The sequence below is a fragment of the Oryctolagus cuniculus genome, chromosome 6, assembly GCF_051225735.1.
Source record: "Oryctolagus cuniculus isolate XC-2025 breed Fujian yellow rabbit chromosome 6, ASM5122573v1, whole genome shotgun sequence".
Taxonomy (NCBI): Eukaryota; Metazoa; Chordata; class Mammalia; order Lagomorpha; family Leporidae; genus Oryctolagus; species Oryctolagus cuniculus.
Genome location: NC_142872.1, coordinates 159,390,676 through 159,416,994, shown reverse-complemented (window position 1 = coordinate 159,416,994; position 26,319 = coordinate 159,390,676). Strand labels below are relative to the sequence as shown.

Sequence of the window (26,319 nt, the reverse complement as noted above, 5' to 3'; positions counted from 1 at the left end):
GTAGCAGCTCAGTAAAGACCCCTGCACGGTGGGTACAAGGTAGCGATGCTGTTGCTTACTCCACCCCCCAGGGAGTGGCACAATGCCAGGGCACTCTCTGGTCCCAAGTCCATGGCCAAGTGCTTGGCAGCCCTTCCCAGCTGGACACCTCCACAGAGCCTCCTGCAGAGGGGCCTGGCTACCCCAGCAGCATTGCCTGGGAGCCCGTCAGACCTGTAGGAGCTCAGGCCCCAGCCCAAACCCTACTGACTGAGGAGCTGAGCCTTGTCACAATCCCCAGTGATGTGGTGGCCCGGGGGCATCCTGTAACCAGCAGGTGTTTAATCTGCATCTGAACGTGTGGTAAAGCACATGTAACATAATCTGAGTCATTTGCACCAGCCTCAGGTAGCCGTGGTCGCCACTCCCTGTCCACAGCCCGTCTTAGTCAGCCCCATCTTCCCTAAGTGTGAGCCCCTCCCCACTCTTCCTTTCTGCTTTCTGTTTTGACACACTGGAGGGCTCTGGGCGCCTAACAGGGGAGGACTCCTACAATCTCTGCCCTTCTCTCTCTGGCTTCTTGGGCTAAGCCTGCTAAACACAATGTTTCCAAGGTTCCACCCATGTCGCAACTTACAAGGATACTTCCTTACTTTCCCTGGCTGAATAGTATCTGATGCCTAGAGCTACTGCATTTACAAGGTCAGGATTCCAAGGGCCAGAGGTTGGCGCCCTGTTCTAGGAGCTCTTAAAACAGTTTTTTTTTTTTTAAAGACATTTATTTACTTGAAAGTCAGAGTTACACACAGAGAGAGAAGGAGAGACAGAGAGGCAGAGAGAGGTCTTCCATCCGTTGGTTCACTCCCCAACTGGCTGCAATGGCCGGAGCTGTGCCAATCTGAAGCCAGGAGCCAGGAGCCTCCTCCGGGTCTCCCATGCAGGTGCAGGGGCCCAAGAACTTGAGATGTCTTCTACTGCTTTCCCAGGCCACAGCAGAGAGCTGGATCAGAAGTGGAGCAGCCTGGACTCGAACTAGCGCCCATATGGGATGCAGGCACTGCAGGCAGCAGCTTTACCCGCTATGCTACAGCGCCGGCCCCAAGACAGTTCTAAAAGCTCAGGGTCACATCTTGGTTTGGAGTTGGGACAAGCCCCCCTACCCATTTGGCACCGGTGCATCCTTTCTCTTCTGCAGGTGAAATAACTCAGCAGAGTGGCATGGCGCAGGGTCAGGTGCACTGCTCCTTATCAGATCCCTCCAGGCTCACACTGAGTGAGGAAGGCAGGTGCACCCACAGGTGCTCACTGCCCAGTGCAGCCCAGGCTCCATGTGAGACAGTGGGCTGACCATGCAGGGCAAGGGTGACCGGCTTGTCCTACTTTGGGCTCTGAAAGACCTGCATCAGAGGGAAACTCCTCAGTCCTGGGCAGACCAGGGTGGGCAGTCACCATGGGGCTGTCTTGGGACAGCCGACCCTTGCGCTGGGTCTTTGCTCCGCAGACATCAGAGGTCTGCATGTGTCTGGCATATGCTGACTCCAGCCTGGCTGAAGCCCGGTTGTCATGGGCTGGGGGAGCTGGGGGGTAGAAGTGTAAGGGCAGCAGAGTGGGGACATGGCGTGGGCGGCTCTGCTGCTGTCAGCCAACCAGCCAGGACCCAGCCAGGGCTGCGGAGCCAGCGCCCGCCCACCTACTACTCTTGTTGGTAAGGCGTGAGTGAGGGCGTGCAGTACCAGACCTGGTGTCTGGGTTTGGTGTGAGATTCAGAGCAGAGTGGCAGTGGTGGGTGGGCTCGCAAGGTCCTGGCTGTGCCCTTTAGGGGAAGAGAAGCTCTTTCGTCAGAGACAGAGAGATCCTAAAGAGCAACAGGTTGGAGGGAAGGGGGTGAGCCCCACACGGGCCACGCCAAGTCTGGCGAGCTGAGCCCAGGTGTGCTGCGTAGGGCTGAGCTGGGCCCCGCCCCTCTCCCACGTGCCTGGTCTTTGTCACAAGCAGCTGGCGCAGTCCTGTCTTAGCTTTCCACTGCTGTAATGAAGAACCCAAGCCAGGCCAACCATACAAAGGGAAGAGACTTCCAGTTGGCGCACAGCCCTTGGTTCAGCCTCTGCTGCTGGCAGAGCCCAAGGTGACAGAGGGCATGGCGTGGTGAGAGATCAGGTGCACACGTGCACCTCTGTGGTCTCTTAGGCAATTACCGGGACCCTGCCCTGATCCCCATCACTGGATGAAGCTTCCCCGCTCTTAACCTTTGGGGATTTTGTCCAGAGGAGCAAATATTCAGACCACAGCAAGTCCCTAGCATACCAGAGGTGCTCCGTAGCATTTGCAGCGTGGACGGCTCTTTCCTCTGTAGCTTGGACTCCTTGGAGGAGGCAGCGTCTGAGCTGCCTCCGTTCCCAGGGGCCAGCAGAGAGAAGGAGACGCAAGGTCCTCAAAAACCCCAGCAGGTGGCTCCACAGCCAGGAGACAGAGCCTGTTCGGCCAGAGGCAGTGCAGCCGGGCTGACCTGTCCTGTCCTCTGCCCACAGAAGCTCCAGAGGGAGAAGAAGCCCAATAACTTGAACGACACCATTAAGGAACTGTTCAGCGTGGTGCCCGGCGATGTGGACCCCGTGCTGGAGAAGAGGTCGGTGGGCTGCCGGCGCTGTGCCGTGGTGGGCAACTCTGGCAACCTGCGCGAGTCCTCCTACGGGCCGGACATAGACAGCCACGACTTCGTGCTGAGGTCAGTGCCCCGGCCCTCGCCCCCACCCACCACGCCACACCGGGGGCCCTGGAGCTGTGGCAGGTGTCTGGGCTCGGGCTCACAAGGTCAAGGACTTCTCCAGGGACCCCAGACTCCTTCCCGCCCCCTCTGAGCCTTGGATTCCCTGTCTTGGCTTGTAGGGTTGAGATGGACCTACTTAGAGGGGACTGCACACCTAGGTCAGGAGCTGGGCATGGGGAGGCCGGTGAGCGGGCACGGGTGGCTGGAAGACTCTGGTTTAATTATTCAAATCCATCCCCACTTTGCAATCTGCTATAACAGAACTGCAGGCTTTCCATGTAAAATGCATTTGCCCCATCTCTAAGTGGGGCGGACATTCCAGAAAGACATCCCCAGTGTATCCTGGATTCCCTGTAGCCCTGAGGGATGGGGCTGGCCGCCCACACGGACCTCTCACTGGCCCCTCAGAGCCTCGGTGTGCCTGGCAGCCAATGGGAATGAGCATGGTGATGAACAGAGGGTCAGGGTCAGGGTCAGACCTCAGTTCAGCGCTGCCCTGGGGCAGCTCCGTGGCCTGGAACAGCCTGTCTGAGCTGGGGTTTCCGGGACCATCAAGAGGGGCTGTAGGACACCAACAGTGACGTTTCACGGGCGCTCAGCGCTGGAGAGCGTTAGACTCACTGCGATCAGAGAAGAGAACAAGGAAAGCCTCGTCGCCCTGTCTGATTTATGTGCATTTCACAGAGGCAGCCCCAGGGAGGAGGGGACACGGCTGAGGTCCCAGCGCAGGCCCTGCCACGTGTCTTTGTCTCCCTTCCCCTCCCAGGATGAACAAGGCGCCCACCGTGGGGTTTGAGGGCGACGTGGGGAGCAAGACCACCCACCATCTGGTGTACCCCGAGAGCTTCCGGGAGCTGGGGGAGAACGTGAGCATGGTGCTGGTGCCCTTCAAGACGATCGACCTGCAGTGGGTGGTCAGTGCCACCACCACGGGCACCATCTCCCAGTGAGTCCCCGCCCCTCACGTCCTCCACCCACCCCCCTCCACGGGACCCCCCCCATCTCTCACAATTCCCACTCTCCAGTGCTTACTGCCCCTCCCCCATCCCACACCCTCTAACAAGTCACAGCTCGGCCACCCCCTGCCAAGGACTCTTGCTTAGACTGCCAAGGTCGGCGTCTGCTCCCCTCTCTGCTTCTAAAGTGCACCCACGATGCCAGCCCCCTGCTTTCCAGATAGCGGAGGCCTGGGGGAGGGGGCGAGGGAAAGGAGAGTGCGGTTGATGCCTCTGCTGCCCTCCAGTGGCCAGGGCAGGCAGAGCACCTGGGCTCCGGCTGAGCGAAGGCGCTCCCTGCCCAGGGAGGAGCTGCTGTTTTCCATGTAATCCTCACCAGGACGAGGAAGCAGAGGCTTGGCCAGCAGCCTGCCCCTGGGCAGAACCAGCACAGCCTGGGCTCCCCGCTGGCTCTGGTTCCCACGTGCCCGAGTCTGGCTGGGGACAAGAGGCTCGGGTTTTCTGCTTGTCCTGGATGCAGGGAAGCGGGAGCTGGGCCCAGCCAGGATGTGGCCTCAGCCTGCGTCCCACGCAGGGCAGCCGCAGGGTCGAGGCCAGCACAGCCGCAACTCCTCTGCCTTTACGTGGGACCTTGGGGATGGATAAGCGAGGGCGGCTGAGGCCTCACAGCCCGGCTCCGGCACTGGGTGCTGCTTCAGGCCATGTTTGGAGCGAGTCCTGCTCCTCCTGGGCTTGCTGGGAAAGCGAGGTGTGAAGCCACAGCTCGCACTACACTCAGCCAAGCTCCCCGTCAGTGCCTCCAGGGGGAGGGGGCTGTGGGAGGGCCTCAGCTGGGCCGGAGCCCCCTCCCCACATGACCATCTTCTCTTTCTCCCACTGCAGCACCTACGTGCCCGTCCCCGCCAAGATCAAAGTGAAACAGGACAAGGTGAGTTGAGGCTCCAGCCTTTTGCTCCACCCGAGGTCTCCTTTCTCAGGCGTTTGACCCAAGCGCCAGACTCCAGCCCCAAACCCCAGACCCCAGGGTTCCCAGTGGAGGCTGCAGCCCTCATTTAACTTCCCTGCCAGCAAGGGCTCAAGCACTGGCAGAGGTTCACAAAGTGGCTCCTTGGCCTGGGAGATCTGGGGGTGGTCGCAGCCACAGACCCCCAGGGCCCACACTGGTAGGAATCCTCAGGCTCATTCCTGTTGCGTGTGAGTATCTCAAAGCCAGGCCTCACCACTGGTGCCTCCATGTCTCCCTCCCCCACCCCCTGCAGATGGGCCACAGGCAGAAGGAGGAAGGAGTGAAGTGCCCCCACCTTGGCCCTTAGCACACACTATCCTAGTTCCATTGGCACAGAGAGGTCAGGTAACTTGCTCAGGGTCACACAGCTGGCTCAGCTAAAGCTGAATTCCTGGCACCTCCTGCACCCTGCCCTTTGCATTGGGCCACACTGCCCCTCCAGGAGGAAGGCACAGGTGCACCTGTAGATGGGAGAGCCCCTGGGAGACAGCAGTACCCGGGCCAGCCTGAGAGATTGAGGGTCATCAGAGACCTGCACGACTCTCCCTTTCTGTCCACTCCAAGGAGCAGGAGACACACGCTGTGCAGTCCGAGAAGTCTCCGCTGGTCGTAAGCCAGCACAGGGGCTGGGGAACCGAGGCCAAGCCTGCCACCAGCCCCACGCCGCCCGCCTCTGCTCCCGCTGGCTGTGTGACATGGTGCACGTTCCTTAGCCTCTCTGAGCCTCCGTGTGTGCATCTGTGACCCGAGGAGAAGGGAACCCAGCACACAGGGTTTAAAAATCGGTGATTCTGGGGGTGGGTGTTTGGCACAGTGGCTAAGCTGCCTTTTGGGGTGCCTGCCTTCTATAGCAGAGCGCCTGGCTCCACTCCTGATCCAGCTCCTGCTAACCTGCACCCTGAGAGGCAGCCCTTGATAGAATCCAGTGGCTGGGTTCCTGCCGCTCCCTATGGCAGATTTGGATTAGGTTCCAAACTCCTGGCTTCAGCCTGGCCCCCAGCCCCAGCTGTTGCAGGCATTTGGGGAGTAAACCTGTGCATGGAAGAGCTCTCTCGCTCTCTCTCACTCTCTCTCTCTCTCTCGCTCTCTCTCTCTCTCTTGCTATGCTTTACAAATAGATAAAATACATTTAAAAAATATAAAATTTGCTGGGGTCGGCGCCGTGGTTCACTTGGTTAATCCTCCGCCTTGCGGCACCGGCATCCCATATGGGCGCCAAGTTCTAGTTCCGGTTGCCCCTCTTCCAGGCCAGCTCTCTGCTGTGGCCCGGGAAGGCAGTGGAGAATGGCCCAGGTCCTTGGGCCCTGCACCTGCATGGGAGACCAGGAGAAGCACCTGGCTCCTGGCTTCGGATCAGCACGGTGCGCCGGCTGCAGTGGCCGTTGTGGGGGGTGAACCAATGGAAAAAGAAGACCTTTCTCTCTGTCTCTCTCTCTCACTGTCCACTCTGCCTGTCAAAAAAAAAAAAAAGTCAAACTTGCTGGCAGAGCAGGTGGCCCCATGGGTGTTTCCAGGCCCCCTGCCCACTTCCTGCTGCTCCCCCCGGAACCCTTCCTGTCCAACCTCTGGTCCTCTCCAAACGTCAACTTCCCAGCCTGCAGGCTTTCTTTCTCTCTTCGACTCCTTCCCAGCGCCAACAGCTCTGTCTGGGTGGTGTGCGCCACTGCCCGTCTTTCCCGCCAGGGCAGGGGACTTGTCAGGTGCCGCCCCAGCCGGCTGCGTGCCCGTGGCCTTGGCTGTGTGTCGTGGCTCACGCCGGGCCCTGTGCTCCTCCCGCAGATCCTGATCTACCACCCGGCCTTCATCAAGTACGTCTTCGACAACTGGCTGCAAGGCCACGGGCGGTACCCGTCCACGGGCATTCTGTCGGTCATCTTCTCCATGCACATCTGCGATGAGGTACGCCCCTGGCCACGTGCCCGCTGGGCCACTCTGAGGATGAAGGCCGCCCTTTCTATGTTCCCGAGAGGCTGTGAGGGGGCGGCGGGTGGTCAGGGCTCGTCCATCCCTTCCGGAAGATCTTGTGAGCAAGATGCCCCTGGGGTTCCGCCCACCACCAGGGTGTGGGCCTGGATTCCCCTGGTTGTCCGGGAGGCTCGCTGCCAGCTGTGTAAGCAGGAGGGTGCCCCCCACCCACCCCACACTTCTTCCCTGGCCCCAGATTCAGGATGGGCCTTCTTAGCTCACACAGCCCATCCCCCACTCCCACCCTACAGTCCTGGGCTGAAATTCTGGGAAGGGGTCACAGGGCTGGGACCCCACACTCCATCCTGGTATCATCCCTGCCTGCCCTGGAGTCTGCAGCCAGGAATGGGGGCTCCCTCCCATTCCCCAGCTGCTCAGACTCCTGGGGTCCACATCAGACCCCTGCTCCAGGCGCTTCCTCCTGCCATGACCTCCTGTCCCTACTGAGCGGGCCTGTGTCCCTGCTGCTTTTCCCCAGGAACTGTCCCCGCGCTGCTCCTCCCTGGGACCTAACTCAAGCTTCCCTTCTGGGCCCCTCCCTCCTCCGTGCCATGGGAGCCCTGACTGGAGCCTGTGTCCCTCAGGGGCCACCCAGTCCATGATTGCCAAGGGTGTGGCCCCGGTCTCCCCAGCACCCCTGACGGAGGGCTGCCCACACTTCCCCATAACCCACACGGCGCTTGGCACAGAGCAGCTCCTGGCCCCCAGCCCTGGCCAGTGAGGGCCTCTGGACCCCGTGGGTGCTGGTCTCAGGGAGAGCACCTGTGACCTTGAGTGTTAACCCCACTTGGCAGATGAGGGCCGGGAAGCTCAGGGAGCTGGTTTGCCGCACTCGGGTTGGCCTCGGCCGTGGCAGAGCCGGGACTTGGGGGCGTCTGCTCAGCTCCAAGCCCTACCCTCCTCGCGGCTCCATTCCACTCCCTCCCCGCTGGAGAAGGGGCTGTACCTGTCCCCTGGTGCTGCCGGGCCCCCTCAGGACCACCCATATGCAGTCACCTCCAGGGATGCCTTCTAGCTGGCCCAGGGCTAGAATTTTATTGACATGCTTTTGCCTCACCAAGCCCCAGGGTGTTCTGGGAACCCACAACAGGGTTGTGGGTTACTGGCTCGTGGGATTCCAAGAAAGCCTTCAGCCCGTCTCCCTCCCTCCCTTCCTTTTTTCCAATTTGTTTGAAATGACACGTAGCAATTGTACACGTCCTTGGGCCACCGTGTGCTGTGGGGGGAAGGAGAGCCAGGGACACGGTGGTGAACAGGCGCCAGGTCGCAGCTGGGGGACACATTTGGCATGTGCCAGCATTGGAGGAGGCACACCTCTAGCCCTGATTTGAGCCTGACGTGGGAGTCTGCGTCCCCTCGCCCAACCCTGTTCCTGGAGGTTCCGCCCCGGGCCCCGAAGTACACCTGCTGACCTAGCCCCGTGCCCCTTTGCAGGTGGATTTGTACGGCTTCGGAGCCGACAGCAAAGGGAACTGGCACCACTACTGGGAGAACAACCCCTCGGCAGGGGCCTTCCGCAAGACGGGCGTGCACGACGCGGACTTCGAGTCCAACGTCACGGCCACCTTGGCAGCCATCAACAAAATCCGCATCTTCAAAGGGAGATGACGCCGCGCGGTGGGAGGAAGGGCCGCGCCACGCAGCGCCACGCCTGCACCTGCGCCGTCTCCAGGCCCAGCACCGCCCGGAGCTGCTCTGTTGCCACAGCGCCGAGGGCCCGCCTCGGGGTGTGCTCGGGTGCCACTCACAGCTTCGTGCACCCGGGCCTTGGGCGGCGTCCACTCAGCAAGGTGGCTCGGCTCAGAACCTGTCTCAGGTGGGGCGGACCCCCCCCCCCGACGGCTGCCCTTGGGGGAGACCCTGGGGAAGGTCCAGTCTCTGGACACTAAAATCATTTTGGCCTCTAGGGCAGCAGGGTGACAAACCTGAAAAGCCCTGGTGACATCCCCCAAGGAGATGGGCCAGGTGTGCCTGTGACCTCCACGCTGGGTCCCGTGGGCACAGAGCCTGGCTTCTCGCTTGGTGTGGCCCCTGTCACTCCTTCCTTGCCACACCCTGCGGAGAGGCCTCTGACCCCACGGGGCTTCCCAGAAACTTAGGATGGGAGCAGGCGCCTCTTCTGATTGGAGTCATCAGACTCCGTGGTTCTGATGATGGCCGAGCACAGAGCTGATGGCTTCCATGTGCCTTGGTATTGGGGGGAAGAAATGCATGTATCGGCTAGAATGAAGCAGAAGGCCCCACACGCGGCAGGGGCCCCTCCCCCAGCCAGGTCCCCTGGCCCCGCCCCGCGGCCGGAGCATCTTTCCCAGGTTCCTGAGCCAGTGCCCGGGGTGGGACAAGGCTCGGATGCCATTTGGCGCCGCTCCAGTGCCAATTGGCCATAGAATGTCCCTCTCTGATTTTCACGTGGTTGGGTTAGGAGCCCATCCAGGGGCCCTGGCACAGCCGGCGTCCTCCCTGCGGGCCTGAGCTCTGGGCCCAGGCGCTGCTGGCTCCCTCTGTGGAGTCTGGAACCCGGGGCCAGGGGGCATCTGAGCAGCGGGGACTGGCACATACCTCATCCCCTCGTCCCCACTGCTTGCTTTCTTCTTCCTCAGCCTTCCTGATTATTTATTGATTTCTTCGTTCATTCAACTGACATCGTGTGCACCTGTGCCCATGCTGCTGGTGCCAGTGTGTCCTTCAGCTTGCTCTTACCCCGCCCCCAACCCCACCTCGGCGGCGGGCGGCCGGGGGCCCTACCGCAGGCTCAGTGTGTCTGGGGCACATCTCGTGGTGTCAGCTCAGCAGGGTCCTGGGATGCTGTGTGGCTCCACCTGGCCCGCCTTGGGGTCTCCCCGACTCAGCGGAACCTCCCTGGGGCCCGGTGGGCGGGGGAGCCGCAGGCATCGGGGAACCGGGAGGGTTGGCTCAGCTACCGATGCTGGGTCAGAAAAACCATTCTTGCTGCAGAAAACGTTTCCTGAAAGGAGGCTGCTGGGGGTGGGGTGGGGGTGACATTCTCCCGGGCGTGCGGGAGGGGTGAAGGGAGCGGGCTTGGGAGCCCTGGGCCCTGCCCTCCTCCGCTCAGGGTCCTCCACAGGCGGCAGTGACAGGTGCTCCGGGACCTCCGCCAAGGCACAGCGGGTTTCAGGCCGCTCAGAGATCCCTGCAGACCAGGTCTATGAGGGTTCCCTGAGGGTGTGCACAGGCGCATCTTGGCTGGGAGGAGGTTCCCTGGCTTTTATTAGATTCTCAGAGACTCGGAGTCCAGAAAGTGGTTTTTCTTTAAAAAAAAAAAAAAATCTCCTCCAAACGTAACACCTGCCCTGGCTGATGCAGGCTGGCCAGGCTCTCAGCCGGCTGGGGGTCTGATTAACCCCCCAGGACCGACTTGACCAAAGTGGGCACCAGGGCAGAGAGCCCCGGTGAACCCTGAATCCCCCCGCCACTTCCCCTAACAGCTGAGTCTGTGTAGGGATCCCAGGTTCAGGATGAGCAGTGGCTGCTTTGGGCCCACTGAGCATGCGTAGGTCCCTCAGTGGCCATGGCGGCCCTGGACGCTGCCCAGGTGTCTGTGTCCCTGTGGTCTCTCTCTATCACCCTGCATCCCGTGAGGAGCTCCCAGCCCATGAATCCAGCTCTCGCATTTCACAGATGAGCAAAGCAGTGCCCCATTGAAAGTGGCAGCAGCGCACCAGCTGTGACAGATAGCACAAGTCAAACAGACCCTGAGCAAAAACAGGACCCACTGGTGCCAGAGGTGGGCGTGGCCACCAAGCCTGCACCCAGCAGCCTGGCCCACCCCCTGGCAGACACCCCTCGCTCTCCCCCACGGCCCGGCCTGCTGTCCTCATCGTGCACTTGGATTCATTCTCAGGGTACAGTCTCCAAAACTCACTGAAACCTCATCTGCGTGTCTCCTGGGCTCAGCAGTGAGCACCCAATGGCTTCACAGCCTGGTGTTGGGGCCAGAAGTAGATGCACCGCTGGCTGCAGCCGACCCAAGCCCTCCCCGGGGGGAAGGTAGTTGAAGCCCACAAGAGAGTTTCTCGCAGAGGGTGCTGGGGCTGCCGTGGACGGGAGGAGGCGGAACCCCGGGGCCAGGCAGGTGCTCTGCATCCACCCTGCACGCGCACACACATGCACACTCACACACAGAGCCCGGGCAAAGGCAGGGTAGCCCCTCTGGGGCCCAGGGCTCTGAAAACAGCACCCAGAGCCATCCCCGAGGTCACGACACCTGCAGAGTGCCCCAGCCTCCAGGGCAGAAGCCAAGCCCACCGCTGCCCTCTCCCACCCGTCGGGGGAGGCGGGACCAATGGGAAGAAGAAAGCCTTCAGTGGCTGCCTTTGGAAGTCCCTGATTGCCAGGCACCAGTAAACCCCGTGGGTCAGACTCAGTGGGAGAGGTTAGGAAGATCGCAGGACCCTGGCTTGGGAAAGCAGACAGGGAGCGGTGGCAGGTGGGTAGGGGTGAGTGGATCTTTCGATGAAGGGGCTGTGGCCGGAGGGGTCCCCGGAGGCCAGTACTACCTCCTTGTGAATTGGGCCTCTGGGTAAAGGGGGCCAGAAGCACAGAGAACACAGACAGCCACGATGGCTGCGTTCCCTGCTGTTGTCCAGGTGGCCCGAGAGCCCGTGAAACAGACTAGGACAGAACTCATTTTCTCTCGCCTGGTTATGACTGGAAGCCCACATCCTGGGCAGCTGCGATGCATCCTGGTCCAGCCACGGGTGCTGGAGCCCGGGCCTCGGTGGCTGTGCACGCCCCACTGCAGAGCCCCTGGGGTATCTCCGTGTCCACGGTGGGCGTCTGGTGCGAAGCAAGCCTTGCCACCTGCCCCCAGCTGCTCCCCCATGCCCCCTCAGGCGTCCCTCCTCTTGCCGTGAGAACACCAGCCCTTGCAGCCCCCGCTGGCACCTGCACCTGTGCTGGGCAAGGCAGGGAGTGGAGGGAGGCAGCTTCTTGTGGGCAGTCCTGCCGTGGGCCAGGCTGTGAGCAACCTCCCTGCCCAGCGGAAGAGCACTGAGCCCTGTGCCAGCAGCGGTGATCCAGCTGTCACTCGGTGTCCGTCCCAGATGACTGCGGGGCCCTGGCCCTCCCCCTGCGCGCCCGCTTCAGCCCCTCCCCAGCTTCCCTTCACAGCCAAAGTCTCTTGAGCACTTTTCGTCTTTGTGGTGCGAGTGTCTGGGTGTTGGTGTTTCCCACGGGGCTGCTTTCTGCCCCCCCCCACTGCTCGAAGGCAGCTGGGTGTGTTCTGAATGACAGTAGCGAGTCTGCTTCCCCTAGCCCCTGCTGTGTTTTATTTATTGTCGAATATTTCCAATGATCCGAATCAAAGCGAATAAAGAAGAGCTATTTTATCGTTTGGGCGTGCTTGGCGTTTTTTTCTACCAGGGTCATGTGGCGGGGGTTTTCCCATCCCAAAGTGGCCCGCCACCTCTCCCAAGGGCCTCCCGGGTGTGGGTCTGCCCCTGTAGAAACCCACAGAGATGTCCAGAGACAGCGGAGTTTCGGCTTTGGTTTCAGGGCCAAACCCAGTCACTGTGTGAATGTGGCGGGGCGGGAGGGAGTCACCACACCTCTGAACTTCAGCCACAACATCTGTAAAATGGGTGCAACTCTAGCAGCCTTGAGGGCTGTGAGATCACAAACAGGAGCATCTCGGGGGCTCGAGCGACCACCCAGCTCCTCTGAGCTTGTGCCGGGTGAGATAAACACAGCCAGGGTGAACACAGGCCACGTTAGTGTCTGCCCCATGCCTGGAAGAGGCAGGCACACCCAGGTCTTTTAACGAATCCGAAGCCCAGCCTTGTGCTGTGCAGTGTGAAATGGGTGTGAACCACGGTGTGAAATGAGTGTAACCTGCCGTGTGAAATGGGCTTCAGGGAGTTAGCAGGTGCAGTAGGCACGGAACAGAGCCTGGGGCCACCAGCGACACTGGCGTCCCCTGTCCGAGCACCGCCTGGACTTCCCAGGCTCTGCTTCTGATGCAGCTTCCCGCCGATGCACCTGTGAAGGCGGCAGAAGATTCCAAGTCTTTGGGCCCCTGACACCCGTGTCAGAGACCTGGGTGGAGCTCCTGGCTCCGTGGCAGCCATTTGTGGGTTGAGCCAGCAGATGGAAGACTTTCTTACTCTCGCTCTCGCTCTTGCTCTCCCTTTCCAATAAATAAAATAATTCCTTTTTTAAAAGAAAAAGAACAGAGCCTGGCACCTGGTAGGCCTCCAGATGACGCCAGGGCTACCAGGTGCCTCACCTGGGTGGAGAAGGAGCTGTGGGCACAGCTGCAGTCCAGCCTGGCGTGTGGTGCACCTGCCAGGCTCCCTCCCTGCACCCCTGCCCTGTCTCCTGTCCCCACTGCTGGGAGCCTTCCTGCTGCCTCTGCAGCGCACCCTAGTGGTTCCCACAACTTCGAATCCCCTCCTCCTTTCCCCCACCACCCTTTCATCCTCACCCTACCTGGGCCCTGCTCTGTAAAGACCCCAGGCCAAGCTTCCAGTCCATAAACTCCCGGTTGGCCACACATGACAGCGGCAATGCGGGCAATGGCCACAAGGTGGCATCCTTGTTCCCTGGTGCCCTGCTATGGACTGTTCAGTGAGCACGGGGCTGGGTGCATCTCCCGAGCCCCACCTGTCCATTTTCCAGATCTGGCTGTGGTTCATGTTCACCGCACGCCTCTCTCGTTTTGTCTGTCCCCTTCTTTCTTGTTGCTACAGTGTTTCTGGATGACCTCAGCCGCCGCTGTGCCCCTGGGGTGTGATTCAGTCCCCTCCTGAGATAGAGCCATCCTGACTCCAGCGTCCCTGGCCCCTGACACCCCACCCACGCAGGGACCTCGCATTTGCCCACCGACCCCACATGCTGGTTGGCATCTTCGCACCATGGTGCACTAACAGTCCTTGTGGCACCTAAAGACTTGCAAACACAGCCAGCCCTGCAGGTGCACAGGCTCCCCGCTCGCACACAGCAGATGCCAGGTCAGGTTGGATCTGTACCAAATGTGTCCAGTCCTTGCTCCCTTGCACTGGTGCCTGAATAACGTTGAAGGCAGCTGTTACGTTGTATTAGACTCTGCAAGTAATCTAGAGATGATATAAAGTATACAAGGATATGTAGGTGCAAGACCATGTCATTTTATTATTTTTTATAAGATTTATTTATTTATTTGAAAGTCAGAGTCACATACAGAGAGAGAGAGAGAGTGAGAGTGAGAAGCCTTCCATCCACTGGCTTACTCCCCAGATGGTCACAATGGCCGGAGCTGTGTAGATCCGAAAACAGGAGCCAGGAGCTTCTTCCAGGTCTCCCACATGGGTGCAGGGGCCCAAGCACTTGGGCCATCTTCCACTGCTTTCCCAGGCCACAGCAGAGAGCTGGATTGGAAGTGGAGCAGTCGACTCAAACTGCAGCCCATATGGGATGTGGGCAATACAGGTGATGGCTTTACCAGCTACGCCCCAATGCTGGCCCTGCCACTTTATTATTTTAAAATTTATTTATTTGTTTGAAGAAAAAAGCAGAGTTATAGAAGGAGAGAGAGGAGCAAGTGCTGTGGTGTAGCAGGTAAAGCCCTGGTCTGAAGCGCCAGCATCCCTTATGGGCACAGGTTCGAGTCCCAGCTGCTCCACTTCTGATCCAGCTCTCTGCTGGGATTGATACAGCTCCAGCTGTTGTGGCCAACTGGGGAGTGAACCAGCGGATAGAAGACCTCTCTCTCTCTCTCTCTCTCTCTCTCTCTTTCTCTCCCTCTCTGCCTCTCTGTGTGTAACTCTGACTTTTAAATAAATAAATAAATAAATATTAAAAAAAGAAGAAGAAAGAGAGGGAGAGACAGAAAACTTCCATCTGCTGGTTCACTCCCCAAATACCACAATGGCTGAAGCCAGGAGCCTGGAACTCCACCCAGGTCTCCCACGTGGATGGCAGGGGCCCAAGGCCTTGGGCCAGCTTCAGCTACTTTTCCCAGGGAGCTGGACTGGAAGTGGAGCAGACGGGACTCGAACCAGGCGGAGGCTCAACCAGCTGCACTACAGTGGTACCCCTCCCACTCCGCTTGACACAAGGGACTTGAGCACCCAGGGATTTTGATACCCAGGGGGTTCTGGAACCAGTCCCTGCAGGCTCACTAAGCAGGTCACTTACTAAGTGACCTGGGTCACTGAGGCCCAGGGTGCACCTGCTCCTGGGCACCTGCAGAGGAGCCCAGCTGAGTGCCAAGACACCTGCCCCTGTTGGTGAGGGGCCAACATCTGCTTCCAGTTCTGGGGGTCGGGTCAGGTCCAAACACCCCTGCCACAGCTCTACCCACCCGCAGTCACCCCCACTGGGTCCTTCCAAGCCCTGGAGCCCCGGACCAAAGTAAAAGCTATGCCGGCCATCTTCCACTGAAACTCGGTGTCCTTGCACTCTCTTAAGTTCCTGGACAGTGGGGCATCTGTGGGCGGGGCTGGCAGCAGGAGGGAGTCGCAGGCTCCAGGTCGGTCCAGGTAAGCCCCACCCGGCAGGGAAGGGAGCCCAATGTTCTGAGGGCTTCTTGAGACCCCCCTAGAGCCACATCCACTTCCCATGGGCACCTCTGCCTGCTGGGAGCTGCTGCCCCCTTGTGGTGACTCCTGGGCTAGCTCCCTTGACACTTTGTCCCAAACAGGGAGCGGATGTGTGGAGGCCTGGAAGGTGTCAGCTTTACTGGAGCACGGGCGCTCACCGGCGCTGCCTCCAGAAACACAAAGGAGGGTTTGCCTGCCTTGGGGGACTATGACAAGCTATTGTGCCTCCAAGGCCCCTGTGATGGCAGATCAGAGCCAGGTCAGACAGCGGCGCAGCGCTGGCCGACAAGAGCTTTTCACCAGTGAGCCGGCTCCCTGTCACTGAAGTCAGTCTCTCACGGGATCCTGCAGCCCTGCTGCAAGAGAATTTAAACTCACCCGGGATTCAGCGGTGAAACCAGGAGTTAGGAGGCCCGAGCTGGGTTTCTGAGTGCTGCGTAATTATTGTCACTGCTCCCCCCCGACTCCATCCCCAAGAGCCAGGGCCAGGCTCCCAGATTTGCTGTCACCGGAAGCATCTTGGTGGGATGTGAGGCCCCTCCGGGAGCCGGCTGGGCCCTGGGGCTGCAGGTGCCTTCTGGCACTGGGTGAAGGCAGCCACCAGAGGGCGCCATGGACCCAGCTTCAGCCCCACTGTACACCACCCACACACACACACACACACACACACACACACACACACGGTTGGTTGGGCCTCAGATACACTTGGAAAGACGTGAGAAAAGGCACACGCCCAGGCATAAAGTCAGAACTTCAAAGGGCTTGGGATACCAGCAAGTCCAACACCCTCGAGATAAGCAGATTAGGATCTCTGTGAGGTGGCCAAGAAAGGCCAGCGGAAAGGCCTGGGTGCAGGAGGCCAAAGCTCCAAGCACGTGCAGGCCGGCTGACAGGCGTGACCCAGCCCCGACGTGCCAAGCCCTGCACCTGGCCCCTGGCCACCGTGGTGCAGGCCGAGGAGTGTCCCCTGCCACCCCTCCCCCTCGGCCCTCCTGTGACTTCTTAGCTGTGTGACCTTTACAGAAAGGCTCACCTGTTTGCACCTTAGTCTCTGAATCTGAAAAGTGGGTATGAGACAGCGCCATACTCAGCCAGACGGCAGGCTCCTCTCTGAGCCAAGGGTTTCAGGTGTGGTGAGTCCCGGCATCCTCAGAAGAGCCCCCCTGAATTCTGGTGGTGTCCTCGTGGAGACCAGGGGCACACGGGATGCCTGCAGCCGACAGTCTGCCCTTGACCAGGGTGAATGAACAGACCAAGGCCACGGTCACAAAAAACCCCCCAAACCCCAAGGACTCAGAACAGACCAAGCAAGAGCTTGCCAGCCGGGCGTGGCTGTCCTACACGGTCCTCTCCCACACCTGGTGGTCTTTATTTTCTCATGCTGCCAACTCCAACTTTGCCCCCAACACGTGAACTCCACGGGAACGAGGAACCAAGGGGGCCTCACCAGCTCTTACCCATCCCCACCTGGCCTTGATACCCGTCAGTGCCATTCGAGGTCAGTGGCCGGAACTAGCCACTCTGTCCCCATATGCTTCAAGGGACGCTGAAGGGTGCAGTGGCGGAGGGACCCTGTTTCTACCCAGGTCTTCCCTTGATGACACTGACCTTGGCCTTGGAACTGGCAGGTGGGAAGCCCTCTGGTGCTATCCTGTCCAGTCCTGAGTGATGCTGGGTGGAGCGCTCAGTCCCGCAGGCTCAAGGAGATGCAGGCCGCCCAGGTGGAGCCCGCAGAGGGTTGTAGGAGAAAGGGGGCCTGGATCTGGACAGCAGGGGCATCGGGCTGTGCCCTCTGCTTCCCGTGCGGCTGTGCGGAGAGGAGCCAGCTGTGCTCCTGGGGGCCGCCACCGTCACCTCTCCCTGCCTGGTTCCTGCCACGTGGCCATTTCCGGTGCAGACTCTCGCACGGTGCAGACGCTGGTGGCTCGTGGAGGGTGTGTGAAGGCTGGAGAGGCAGCCATCTAGGCACAAGGTAAGATAAACGAGGGAAAGTCAGCAAGTTCTCCAAAAAATGAATTTAAACATATTATTTCTGTGCAATTTTTAAATCCCTGCCTCGCTTTTTCCATAATAAGCATTTTCCATGACTTTAAAAAAAAAAAACTTTAAAAAATATTGGAGAGACAGACGGACAACGTGCCCATCCACTGGTTCAAGCCCCGAGTGCCCGCAGTGGGCAGCACCGAGCCCGGCAGGAACCAGGGGCCAGGAACTCACCCAGGCCTCCCACATGCGTGACAGAGACCATCACCACTACCTCCCGGGATGTGCATAGCAGGAAGCTGGGGTCCGGAGCCGGCGGCAGAGTCAGGACTGCATCCAGGCCCTCTGACAGGGAGCCTGAGCCTCTCAGCCCGTAGGCTGAGCCCCTGCTCCTCCTGAAGACCCCGCTGAAAGCTGACATTTGTTGAGCGGCTCGCTGTTCGCATGCGGTCACTCTCCTGCTTCCCACACGCCGCTGGGAGCGGGTGATTCCACTGGCCTGGGCATTTTAAGATGAGGAAACCTGTGCTCTGGGAGATGAGCCCCCTCACCCAGGTCATGCAGCTCAGCAGGGGACCCAGAGAGCAAACCAAGCTGCCCCACAGCACCCCGGCCCAGCTGTCAAATCACCTTCAAGGCACCCGGTGCTGTGTTAGCCCTGGTGGAGGTCAAGTTCCTGGAGAGAGCGTGTGCACTGCGAGTGATGGGAGTCCTGACCAGCGATGCTCGGAGCCGAGGTACACGGGACTCTCAGCTCTGCTCCCAGCAGTGGCCCGAGGGGATGCCGGGAGCTGCCAGGGGTCCCTGCTGTTGTCACCCAGGCGGAGGCCAGGTGGAGGAACATAGCAGTGCAGGTGTGAGCGCAGCTGCTCGGGGAGAGCCCTCACACGGGGCTGCCTGCTGAGTGGAAAGCAGGAGCAGACCCGGCCCAGGAGCTGGGGGAAGGGCCAGCCCACGTGAAGGCCAGCAGCCCCTGTGGCTCCCATGGCCCTGCTCGCCCCCGTGGCTCCCGTGGCCCTGCCTGCCCTCGTGGCTTCCATGGCCCTGCCTGCCCTCGTGGCTCCTGTGGCCCTGCTCGCCCCCGTGGCTCTGTGCCCCCTGACTGCCCCCGTGGCTTCCGTGGCCCTGCTCACTTCTGTGGCTTCTGTGGCCTTCCTTCTCAGCTTACACTGCAGGTCCCATCCCCCAACCACCTTCTCCCATCTCAGCTTTTCCAGACTCCACCTTTGGCCCACTTCTTGGGAACCACCAGGTCAGTGGAGCCACAGCCAGCCCCAGGCCCACCCACCCTTGCTCAGGTCCCCACAGGCAGAGCCCAGTCTTCAGAGGAGCCTCCCTCCGAGGTCCTAGACCCCCAGGGGACCCAGACCCACTCCAGACTGGGCGTCTTCCTGCCCACTCCGCTCCTGGTCCACGGGTCTGCAATGTGCTAAGGCACCCCAGCTATGCCGCCATGCCCAGGCAGGCCCAGGTGCATCCCTGGGGCTCCTTCTCTCTCCCCTTCCTCGCCCCACGTCTGTCCTGCTTCTGCAGTATCCACTGTTCCCTCCTCTCCTCCCAGCTCCGTTCGCTCTGCCCTCTCTTGGGTTCTTGCTGTCATAGATGACACTGAGAAACGCTCTCTACAGGCTCCTCTCTCTGGTGGTCTTGCTGCGCCCTGATCCATCCTCCACTGTGTGCAGACCGATCTACCTGAGCGCGTGGATCAGCTATTGCTACCGAGGCTTCGTAACACACCATGCACCTGCAGTTAGCCAGGCAGGCCCAGCTGAAGGGTGTGGCTCGCTCACGGGCCCTGGGTTTCAGGCTGCAGGTGACATCCAGGTCTTCTCTGTGCTGCTCGTATTTCTCTGCCAGTGCACACTTGAGCCTTTGTTTGTGTCATGTCCCCTGGGATCAGATCGGCTGAAAGCATTCACATGGTAGAATACCTTGAAGACAACCACGCGTTCTTTGGCATTCCTCCCCAGAAGCCTCCTCCCTGCCCTCGAATCTGGACAGGTTCTCTGATTCCTCAGGCCACTGTAGCAGGACAGAGTGACTGTGCAGTTATGGGGTTAGACCTCAACAGTCTGGAAACTTCCAGCTCCTGTTTCGTGGGACACTCACTCTCAGAGGGCAGCCCCCACCGTGCAGGGGAGCTGAAGCAGCCCTGTGGGTGGGGCCAAGGCCAACTGGCCACCCATGTGAGTGTACGGGGTTGCAAGAGTATCCTCCAATCCCAGAGGAGCAGCCCCAACTGATAGCCTATGGAGCAGAGAAGAGCTCCCCCCCCCCCCGCCCTCTACACACACACCAAGACCAAGTGCCCATCTGTGGGCTGGGTCAATCAGCATCATTTCGATCACTAAGTTTTAAGGTAGTTTTGCAACATAGCAATAGATGGGCCAAAACAGACGCTAAGCCCAAAGTCAAGAGTGAGCAGCCAGATGTCGGCGACAAGGGCACGAAGCATTGGGAACTCTCGTTTAATCTGCCGTGAGGATCCCTGTGTGCATGTACAGAGTGTGCACACTGCCAACAAGAGAGCAAACCAGCACGGACATTATGGAGAACAGTGGGACTTCCTCAAAGGATTAAAAATAGAACGCCCCTACCCGCCAGCAGTCCCACAAAGGAACCGAAATCATACGTGAAAGAGACAGCAGAATCATGGCAGCTGATGCCTAGCAGCCAGGAGATGGGGTCAACCCACGTGTCCATCCATGCGCAGATGGATTTAAAAATGCAATACAGACATCAATTCAGCCCTCTGTACCACAGATGGAAAACACCTCAGATGGAAAATATTTAGGGGAAAACATGCGTCTGTATGGAACATATGAAGACTTTTTTTGGTCATTATTTCCTAAATCACACAGCATAACGGCTATTGATGTGGAATTTGCATGCAATTTATCAGAAGTGGAGAAGATGCAAAGTTGGTGGGCGGACTGCACGGGTTAAATGCAAACACTACAGTGTTTAGGGAAGGGCTGCGAGTCTCTGCAGATCTTGGCATGCACAAGGGATCCCAGACTCGGTCTCCCCTATACATCAACGGCTGACTCTCCACACCATGGAATAATCTTCAGTCTCCCAAAGGAAGGAAACCCTGTCGTTTGCAACCACAAGATGAACTAGAAGTTACTGTGTTAAGTGAAAAAAAAAAATCCAGGCACAGAGAGACAAGTATTACACAAGCCCACTTCCATGTGCAATCTAAAAAATCAGAATTCAGGGGCCAGCGCTGTGGTGCAGCAGGTTAACACCCTGGCCTGAAGCGCCGGCATCCCATATGGGCGCCGGTTCCGAGACCCGGTTGCTCCACTTCCAATCCAGCTCTCTGCTATGGCCTGGGAAAACAGAAGATGGTCCAATCTTTGGGCCCCTGTACCCGCATAGGAGACCCAGAAGACGCTCCTGGCTCCTGGCTTCAGATCAGCACAGCTCCAGCCATTGCAGCCAACTGGGGAGTGAACCAGCAGATAGAAGACCTCTCTCTCTCTCTCTCTCTCTCTCTCTCTCTCTCTCTCTGCCTCTCCTCTCTGTGTAACTCTGACTTACAAATAAATAAATAAATCTTAAAAAAAAATCAGAATTCAAAGAAGCTGACAGAACAATGAGGGTTCCCAGAGGTTGTAGTAGGGTTGGATACAAAATTACAACTGAAAAAAATTAAGCTCGGGCCAGCGCTGCGCGGCTCACTAGGCTAATCCTCCACCTTGCGGCGCCGGAACACCGGGTTCTAGTCCCGGTCGGGGCGCCAGATTCTGTCCCGGTTGCCCCTCTTCCAGGCCAGCTCTCTGCTGTGGCCAGGGAGTGCAGTGGAGGATGGCCCAAGTGCTTGGGCCCTGCACCCCATGGGAGACCAGGAGAAGCACCTGGTTCCTGCCTTCGGATTGGCGCAGCGTGCTGGCCGTGGTGGCCATTGGAGGGTGAACCAACAGCAAAGGAAAACCTTTCTCTCTGTCTCTCTCTCTCACTCTCCACTCTGCCTGTCAAAAAAAAAAAAAAAAAAAAAAGAATTAAGCTCAAGAGCTCTCTTCCATAAAGCAGTGACTGTAGTTCCTAAGGTACTGTGCTCTTGGCAATTGCTAAGAGAGTAGATTTTAACTGTTGTCACCATGGAAAAATATATGCAAAGTAATGCTAATTAGCTCAAAGTATGCTAATTAGCTGAATGTAACCATTCCACACTGTATAGATATTTCAGAATATGTTGCCCATGATAAATATACTTTTTAAAAAGATGAAAACAGACCTCCTTTTAAAGTATTTTATTCATTCCACAAATATTTATTGTGTGCACGCGAGGTGCCATGCGCTATTTTAGTAATGGAGATACAGAAATGACCAAGGCCATGGCCACTTCTGCTCTCCGTGCTGGAATCCACCTGTCCTCAGGGTGCTGGTTAAAGCACCCTGACCTGAGGCAGACGTCCGGGCTTCGGAACAGGCCACTGGCTGATTCCTCCAGGCGCCTCTTCTCCCACTGGACATTCTCCGCTATGGCATGAAGAGCCTTCTCTGGGGACATTTAGTGTCACCCACTAAGCAGCGTGTGCAGGTTTGGCAGATACACGGGAATTCGCCTAGTGGGGGAGACGATAGCGCTGGAGCTAACGTGGAGGAAAGTACATCAGCAGACACAGAGCAGAATCCCCAGGATCCAAGAGCTGGCCCGTGCAGCCTTCCTCCTTCCGCGTCCCAGGGACCACCCCCACTGGTACCTGGAATCCCCCGGTTGACCCATTGTCCCTCACACCCCAGGCGTGGTTCTGTTGGGAGTATCTCTTGAAGGGTCCTTCTCTCTTTTCGCAGTTTGGTCAACCTCCTTGGTCTTAGATGTGATGTTAATTCTTCCAGGAAGCCTTCTCTGATTTCCCCCCTTCTTTTTTTTTAAGATTTTATTTATTTATTTGTGAGGTAGAATTACAGAGAGAGGGAGAGACAGAGAGAAAGATCCTCCATCCACTGGTTCACTCCCCAGATAGCCACAATGTCCAGAGCTGAGCCAATCCAAAGCCAGGAGCCAGGAGATTCTTCCAGGTCTCCCATGTGGGTGCAGGGGCCCAAGCACTTGGGCCATCTTCCACTGCTTTCCCAGGCCATAGCAGAGAGCTGGATTGGAAGAGGAGTGACCGGGACTTGAACAGGTGGTGCAGAGGCTCAGCCCCCCTAAAGTACCCACTGACTCAAAAGCCTTCCGTAGCCTTGCAGCTCATGTCAAGAGCCTCAGGTGATCACTGACGTCATACGTAAGAGTGTTAATTGTTAACAATAGGAGTCACTGTGCACGAACTTCCCATGCAGGACTTCCATCTACAATGAGTTGTATTATGAGAATTAACTGTAAAACTTGTTCTCAAACAGTTGTGTGTGCGTGCGCAAATTGTTGAAATCTTAGTGTAGAGTTGGTCTTCTGTGTATAAAGTTGATTTAAAATGAATCTTAATGGAGAATGGGACTGGGAATGGGAGAGGGAGGAGGCGGGGTGAGAGGGTGGGCACAGTGGGAAGCACCACTATATTCCTAAAGTTGTGCTTATGAAATGTGTACTCATTAAGTAAAAGATTTCTTTGGGAAAATAAAATAAAATAAAATATCCACAGCTTCCTATGGCGCTGCTGCTACCTCTTCCGTCTTCTACCTCTAACCTTAGCCTGGGCCCCGGGAGATCAGGATCCGCTGGGTACCAGCTGTGACATCCTGAGCCCAGCACAGGCCCCGCCCACGGGGAAGTTCAAGCCTGAAGGAGCTAGAAACACCCAGTGAGCACCTCCTCCATCCAGCACTGGGCTGGGGGCTCCCCAGGCGCCTCCTCACGTCGCCTTGGCAACCAAGAGCTTTGTGTGCCTACACTGAGGCTATTGGTGAAGGCAGGCTATAAGGAGAGTGGGGGGGAGGGGGGGCTTGGGCTCTGCAAATGGAGAGGGAGGGGTGTCTGGGAGTCTGCACTGCCGTCCTAGGGGGCAGTCTCGCCACCTCCAGTGGATGGAGCCCCCAGGACTCTCGCTCGCCGACCCCAGCCTGGGGCCATCCCCAGAGAGTCTAAGTGTTCTAGAAGGTTCTTACTGGCCTCTCACAGAAATAGGTCATCTCTCTTTCTGTGAAAACAGACAGAGCAAGAGAGGAAGGAAGGAAGGGGGGAGGAGGAAGAGGGGAAAGGAGGGGGGAAGAGAGAGGGGGAGGGGAAGGGAAGGGAGGGGGAGGAAAGGGAAGGAAAGAAGGGAGGGGCAGGAAGGAAGCGGAGACTAGGGGGCGTACCTCCTTTCCCAGGCCGGGAGAGCGTAGGCCGTTTTGAGAGCTGCCGTCACAGAAGCATCTATTCGTTGGGCTCATGAACCAGAGAGAAACCCCTGGCCTGGTGGCCAGGGAGTAGAAGGTTCGGGGACCTCGGTGAGGCCACACTGCAGTTGAGCAGACAGACTGGAGGGAGGGACAGGGACAGGGACGGGAAGGCTCAGACGCCTGCACTACCCCCCACCCCCCCCCCCCGCCCCGGCCCCCAGCTCCAGGGAGGTCAGGCTGAGGGTGGGGCCTGGGCGGGGAATTGGAGCAGCAGGAGACAGCAGGGGACAGAGAGAGAGGAGGTTCTTCACCCCAGTATCTAACGGCAACAAGAGAACAGTAATTGAAAAATTAACAAAGAATTCCCACACCTCCCCTCTAGCATCGCATTTAATAAAGCGAGCCCTGTGCGAGGGCGGAGTCTGGGTTAATGAGCCTTTCTGACGCTGTGTACACCAAGGCCCGGGGTAGCCAACAGCCCGGTGCAGGGGTTAGGAGAGGTCCCTGGAAGATCCCCATCTCCCTGACCTCTTGGAAAGCTCAAGTCTCAGAGAGCAGTAGTCACACAGCTGTCCCAAATGTCCTGCTTTGTCCATGGCCAGCGTCCAGGAGACAAAAGCCAGCTCTAGGCTGAGATCCACGGCCAATGGGTGGGGAACCTTCTAGAAGGCCTGCTCAGGGGTTCAGGGGTCGCAGGTTACAGATCTCCAGCTGCAGGCTTTTGAAACCGTAGGGGAGGAGCAGGGAGGGGGCTGAGAAGCAGGAAGAGCGGGGAAAGCTGCAGCCGCCATTATCCACCGGCCTGCAGAGGTCTGGTTCGAGGTTCTCAGGAAATGAGAGCCCGCGGAATTGTTCCCAAAATAGAGCCGTGACGTTTCGGCACGTCCTGGAAATCGGACTTCCTCTTACAGAAACAGGGCTTCCTTTTACCCGCTGAACTTTCTGCATAAAAGTGGAAAATGCCAAGGCACGGCCAGCGCTGGTCCTTATGGCGCGGAGGGCGGGGTTCCTTGTCCTGCCGCCCAGCACGTAGGCAAAGCGCACGCCGAGGGGGGGGGCAGGGTTGCAGACAGCAGCCCACTCAGGTGAGTGCTGGGCTCCCTCCCCCCGCCCCCGGGCCGCCACCCTCTGCAGAGCCAAGGCTGTGGTGACAGAGGCCCTAAGTCACCCCTAGCACCCTGTCCTCCAACCCTGCCGAGCCAGTGGCTGGGGCTGCCCTGGGTGGTCCCAGCTCCCCTGGGTGGAAGAGGTGGCCTTTGGGTCTACTGGGAAATAATGACCCCCAGCCTGGCCTCTTCCCAGCCCCCGTGAGGCTTCTTCAGCCCCAAGAAGCCCACCTTCCCACCAGCCAAATGCCCTCAGGTTGTCACCTCTGTGGGTGGGGGGCTCGGGATCAGGGTGTGCGCCTTCTCCTTGTGTTCTTAGGGTCTGGCATGTGGCAGGTGCTCATTCAGGACTGGTTGAATGGGAGAGGGCATTATTTAAAAAAAAACACATTTATTTGTTTTATTTGAAAGGCAGAGTGACAGAAAGAGATGGAGAGAGACCAAAAGATCTTCCATCTGCTAGTTCATGACTCACATGGTCACAAGAGCCAAGGCTGGGCCAGGCTGAAGCCAAGAGCCAGAAACACCGGCCGGCGCCGCGGCTCACTAGGCTAATCCTCCGCCTAGCGGCGCCGGCACACCGGGTTCTAGTCCTGGTTGGGGCGCCGGATTCTGTCCCGGTTGCCCCTCTTCCAGGCCAGCTCTCTGCTGTGGCCAGGGAGTGCAGTGGAGGATGGCCCAGGTGCTTGGGCCCTGCACCCCATGGGAGACCAGGAAAAGCACCTGGCTCCTGGCTCCTGCCATCGGATCAGCGCGGTGCGCCGGCTGCAGCGCGCGGGCCGAAGCGGCCATTGGAGGGTGACCCAACGGCAAAAGGAAGACCTTTCTCTCTGTCTCTCTCTCTCACTGTCCACTCTGTCTGTCACAAAAACAAAACAAAACAAAACAAAAACAAAAACAAAAACAAGAGCCAGAAACTCCATCCAGGTCTCCCACCTGGGTGGCAGGGGCCCAAGCACCCAGGCCATCTTCTGCTGCTTTCAAAGGGCGTGAGCAGGAAGCTGGATTGGAAGTGGAGCAGCCGGCACTCCAACCCACACTTTGATAGAGGATGCCAGCGTTGCAAGCGCAGCAGTTTAACCCACTGCACCCCAGCACCGGCCCCAAGGCATCACTTTGCAAACTGCAGGTGATTCAGGATGCATAAGGGCAGAGCCACTGCAGGAGGAAGGAGAGGGTGACAACTCGGGCAGAGCTTTCTGCCCATCACCCCCAAGCTTCCAGAGAGCCACCCCACTGCCGTGCCGACTCTGATCTCAGGGCTCCCCTCACTAGGGCAGGGGGTGTGGGTGGCAGGCTCCTGGGAGGTCTTTCCCTCTGATCCTCGGGGAGGCTCTGAGCCCATGTCCTTAGGTGGGAAGGAGGGACCCCTCCCAAGGCCAAAGGCTCAGGTCAGTGACATTTTGAAAGAGCCTACTTGGAGTGGGAGGGAGGACCACCCTGGCATCCCCAGGGGGAGGGAGGACCACCCTGGCAGCCTTGGGGAATATTGTTCAGTATCCCGTTAGTGTCCACGATGGTCGTTGCTTCCTGCAAGCCTTACAGATAGGCAGAGCCGCCAGTTCCATGTAAACGGGGTGCAGGGACCCTCCCTGGGCTCATAACCAGCGAGCTCCCCCGCCCTGCCCCAGCCTTCAGTGTCTCAGCGCACAGGCCAGCTGCCCTGGAAGGAGAGCTCTGGATGCAGCCAGGGTGCTGTGAGCTGGGGACAAGGGTCAGACCCATTTGGAAGGGGTCGTGCTGGGCT

The 26,319-nt window shown here is 58.7% G+C and overlaps 1 protein-coding gene and 1 long non-coding RNA gene across 3 annotated transcripts in view; one reads left to right on the top strand and one right to left on the bottom strand.

Moving 5' to 3' along the window:
• Positions 1–12,026, top strand: part of ST3GAL1 (ST3 beta-galactoside alpha-2,3-sialyltransferase 1) — a 76,075-nt gene extending 64,049 nt beyond the window's left edge. The window contains exons 5-9 of one of the 2 annotated variants that reach the window (XM_002710551.6): positions 2,508–2,704; positions 3,513–3,692; positions 4,585–4,630; positions 6,488–6,607; positions 8,108–12,026. In XM_002710551.6, coding sequence (XP_002710597.1) covers positions 2,508–2,704; positions 3,513–3,692; positions 4,585–4,630; positions 6,488–6,607; positions 8,108–8,281 — 717 coding nt within the window. In that variant the 3' untranslated portion in view covers positions 8,282–12,026. The remainder of the gene's footprint in view (positions 1–2,507; positions 2,705–3,512; positions 3,693–4,584; positions 4,631–6,487; positions 6,608–8,107) is intronic. The other variant, XM_051844060.3, reaches the window with a different exon arrangement.
• A 9,410-nt stretch (positions 12,027–21,436) lies between these two features.
• On the bottom strand, positions 21,437–23,647 carry LOC138850012 (uncharacterized). Its single transcript, XR_011389397.2, has 2 exons — positions 23,443–23,647; positions 21,437–21,767 (listed from the first exon to the last, which is right to left on the bottom strand). It is a non-coding gene; the product is annotated as an uncharacterized LOC138850012 (long non-coding RNA).
• Between the last annotated feature and the right edge of the window lie 2,672 nt (positions 23,648–26,319).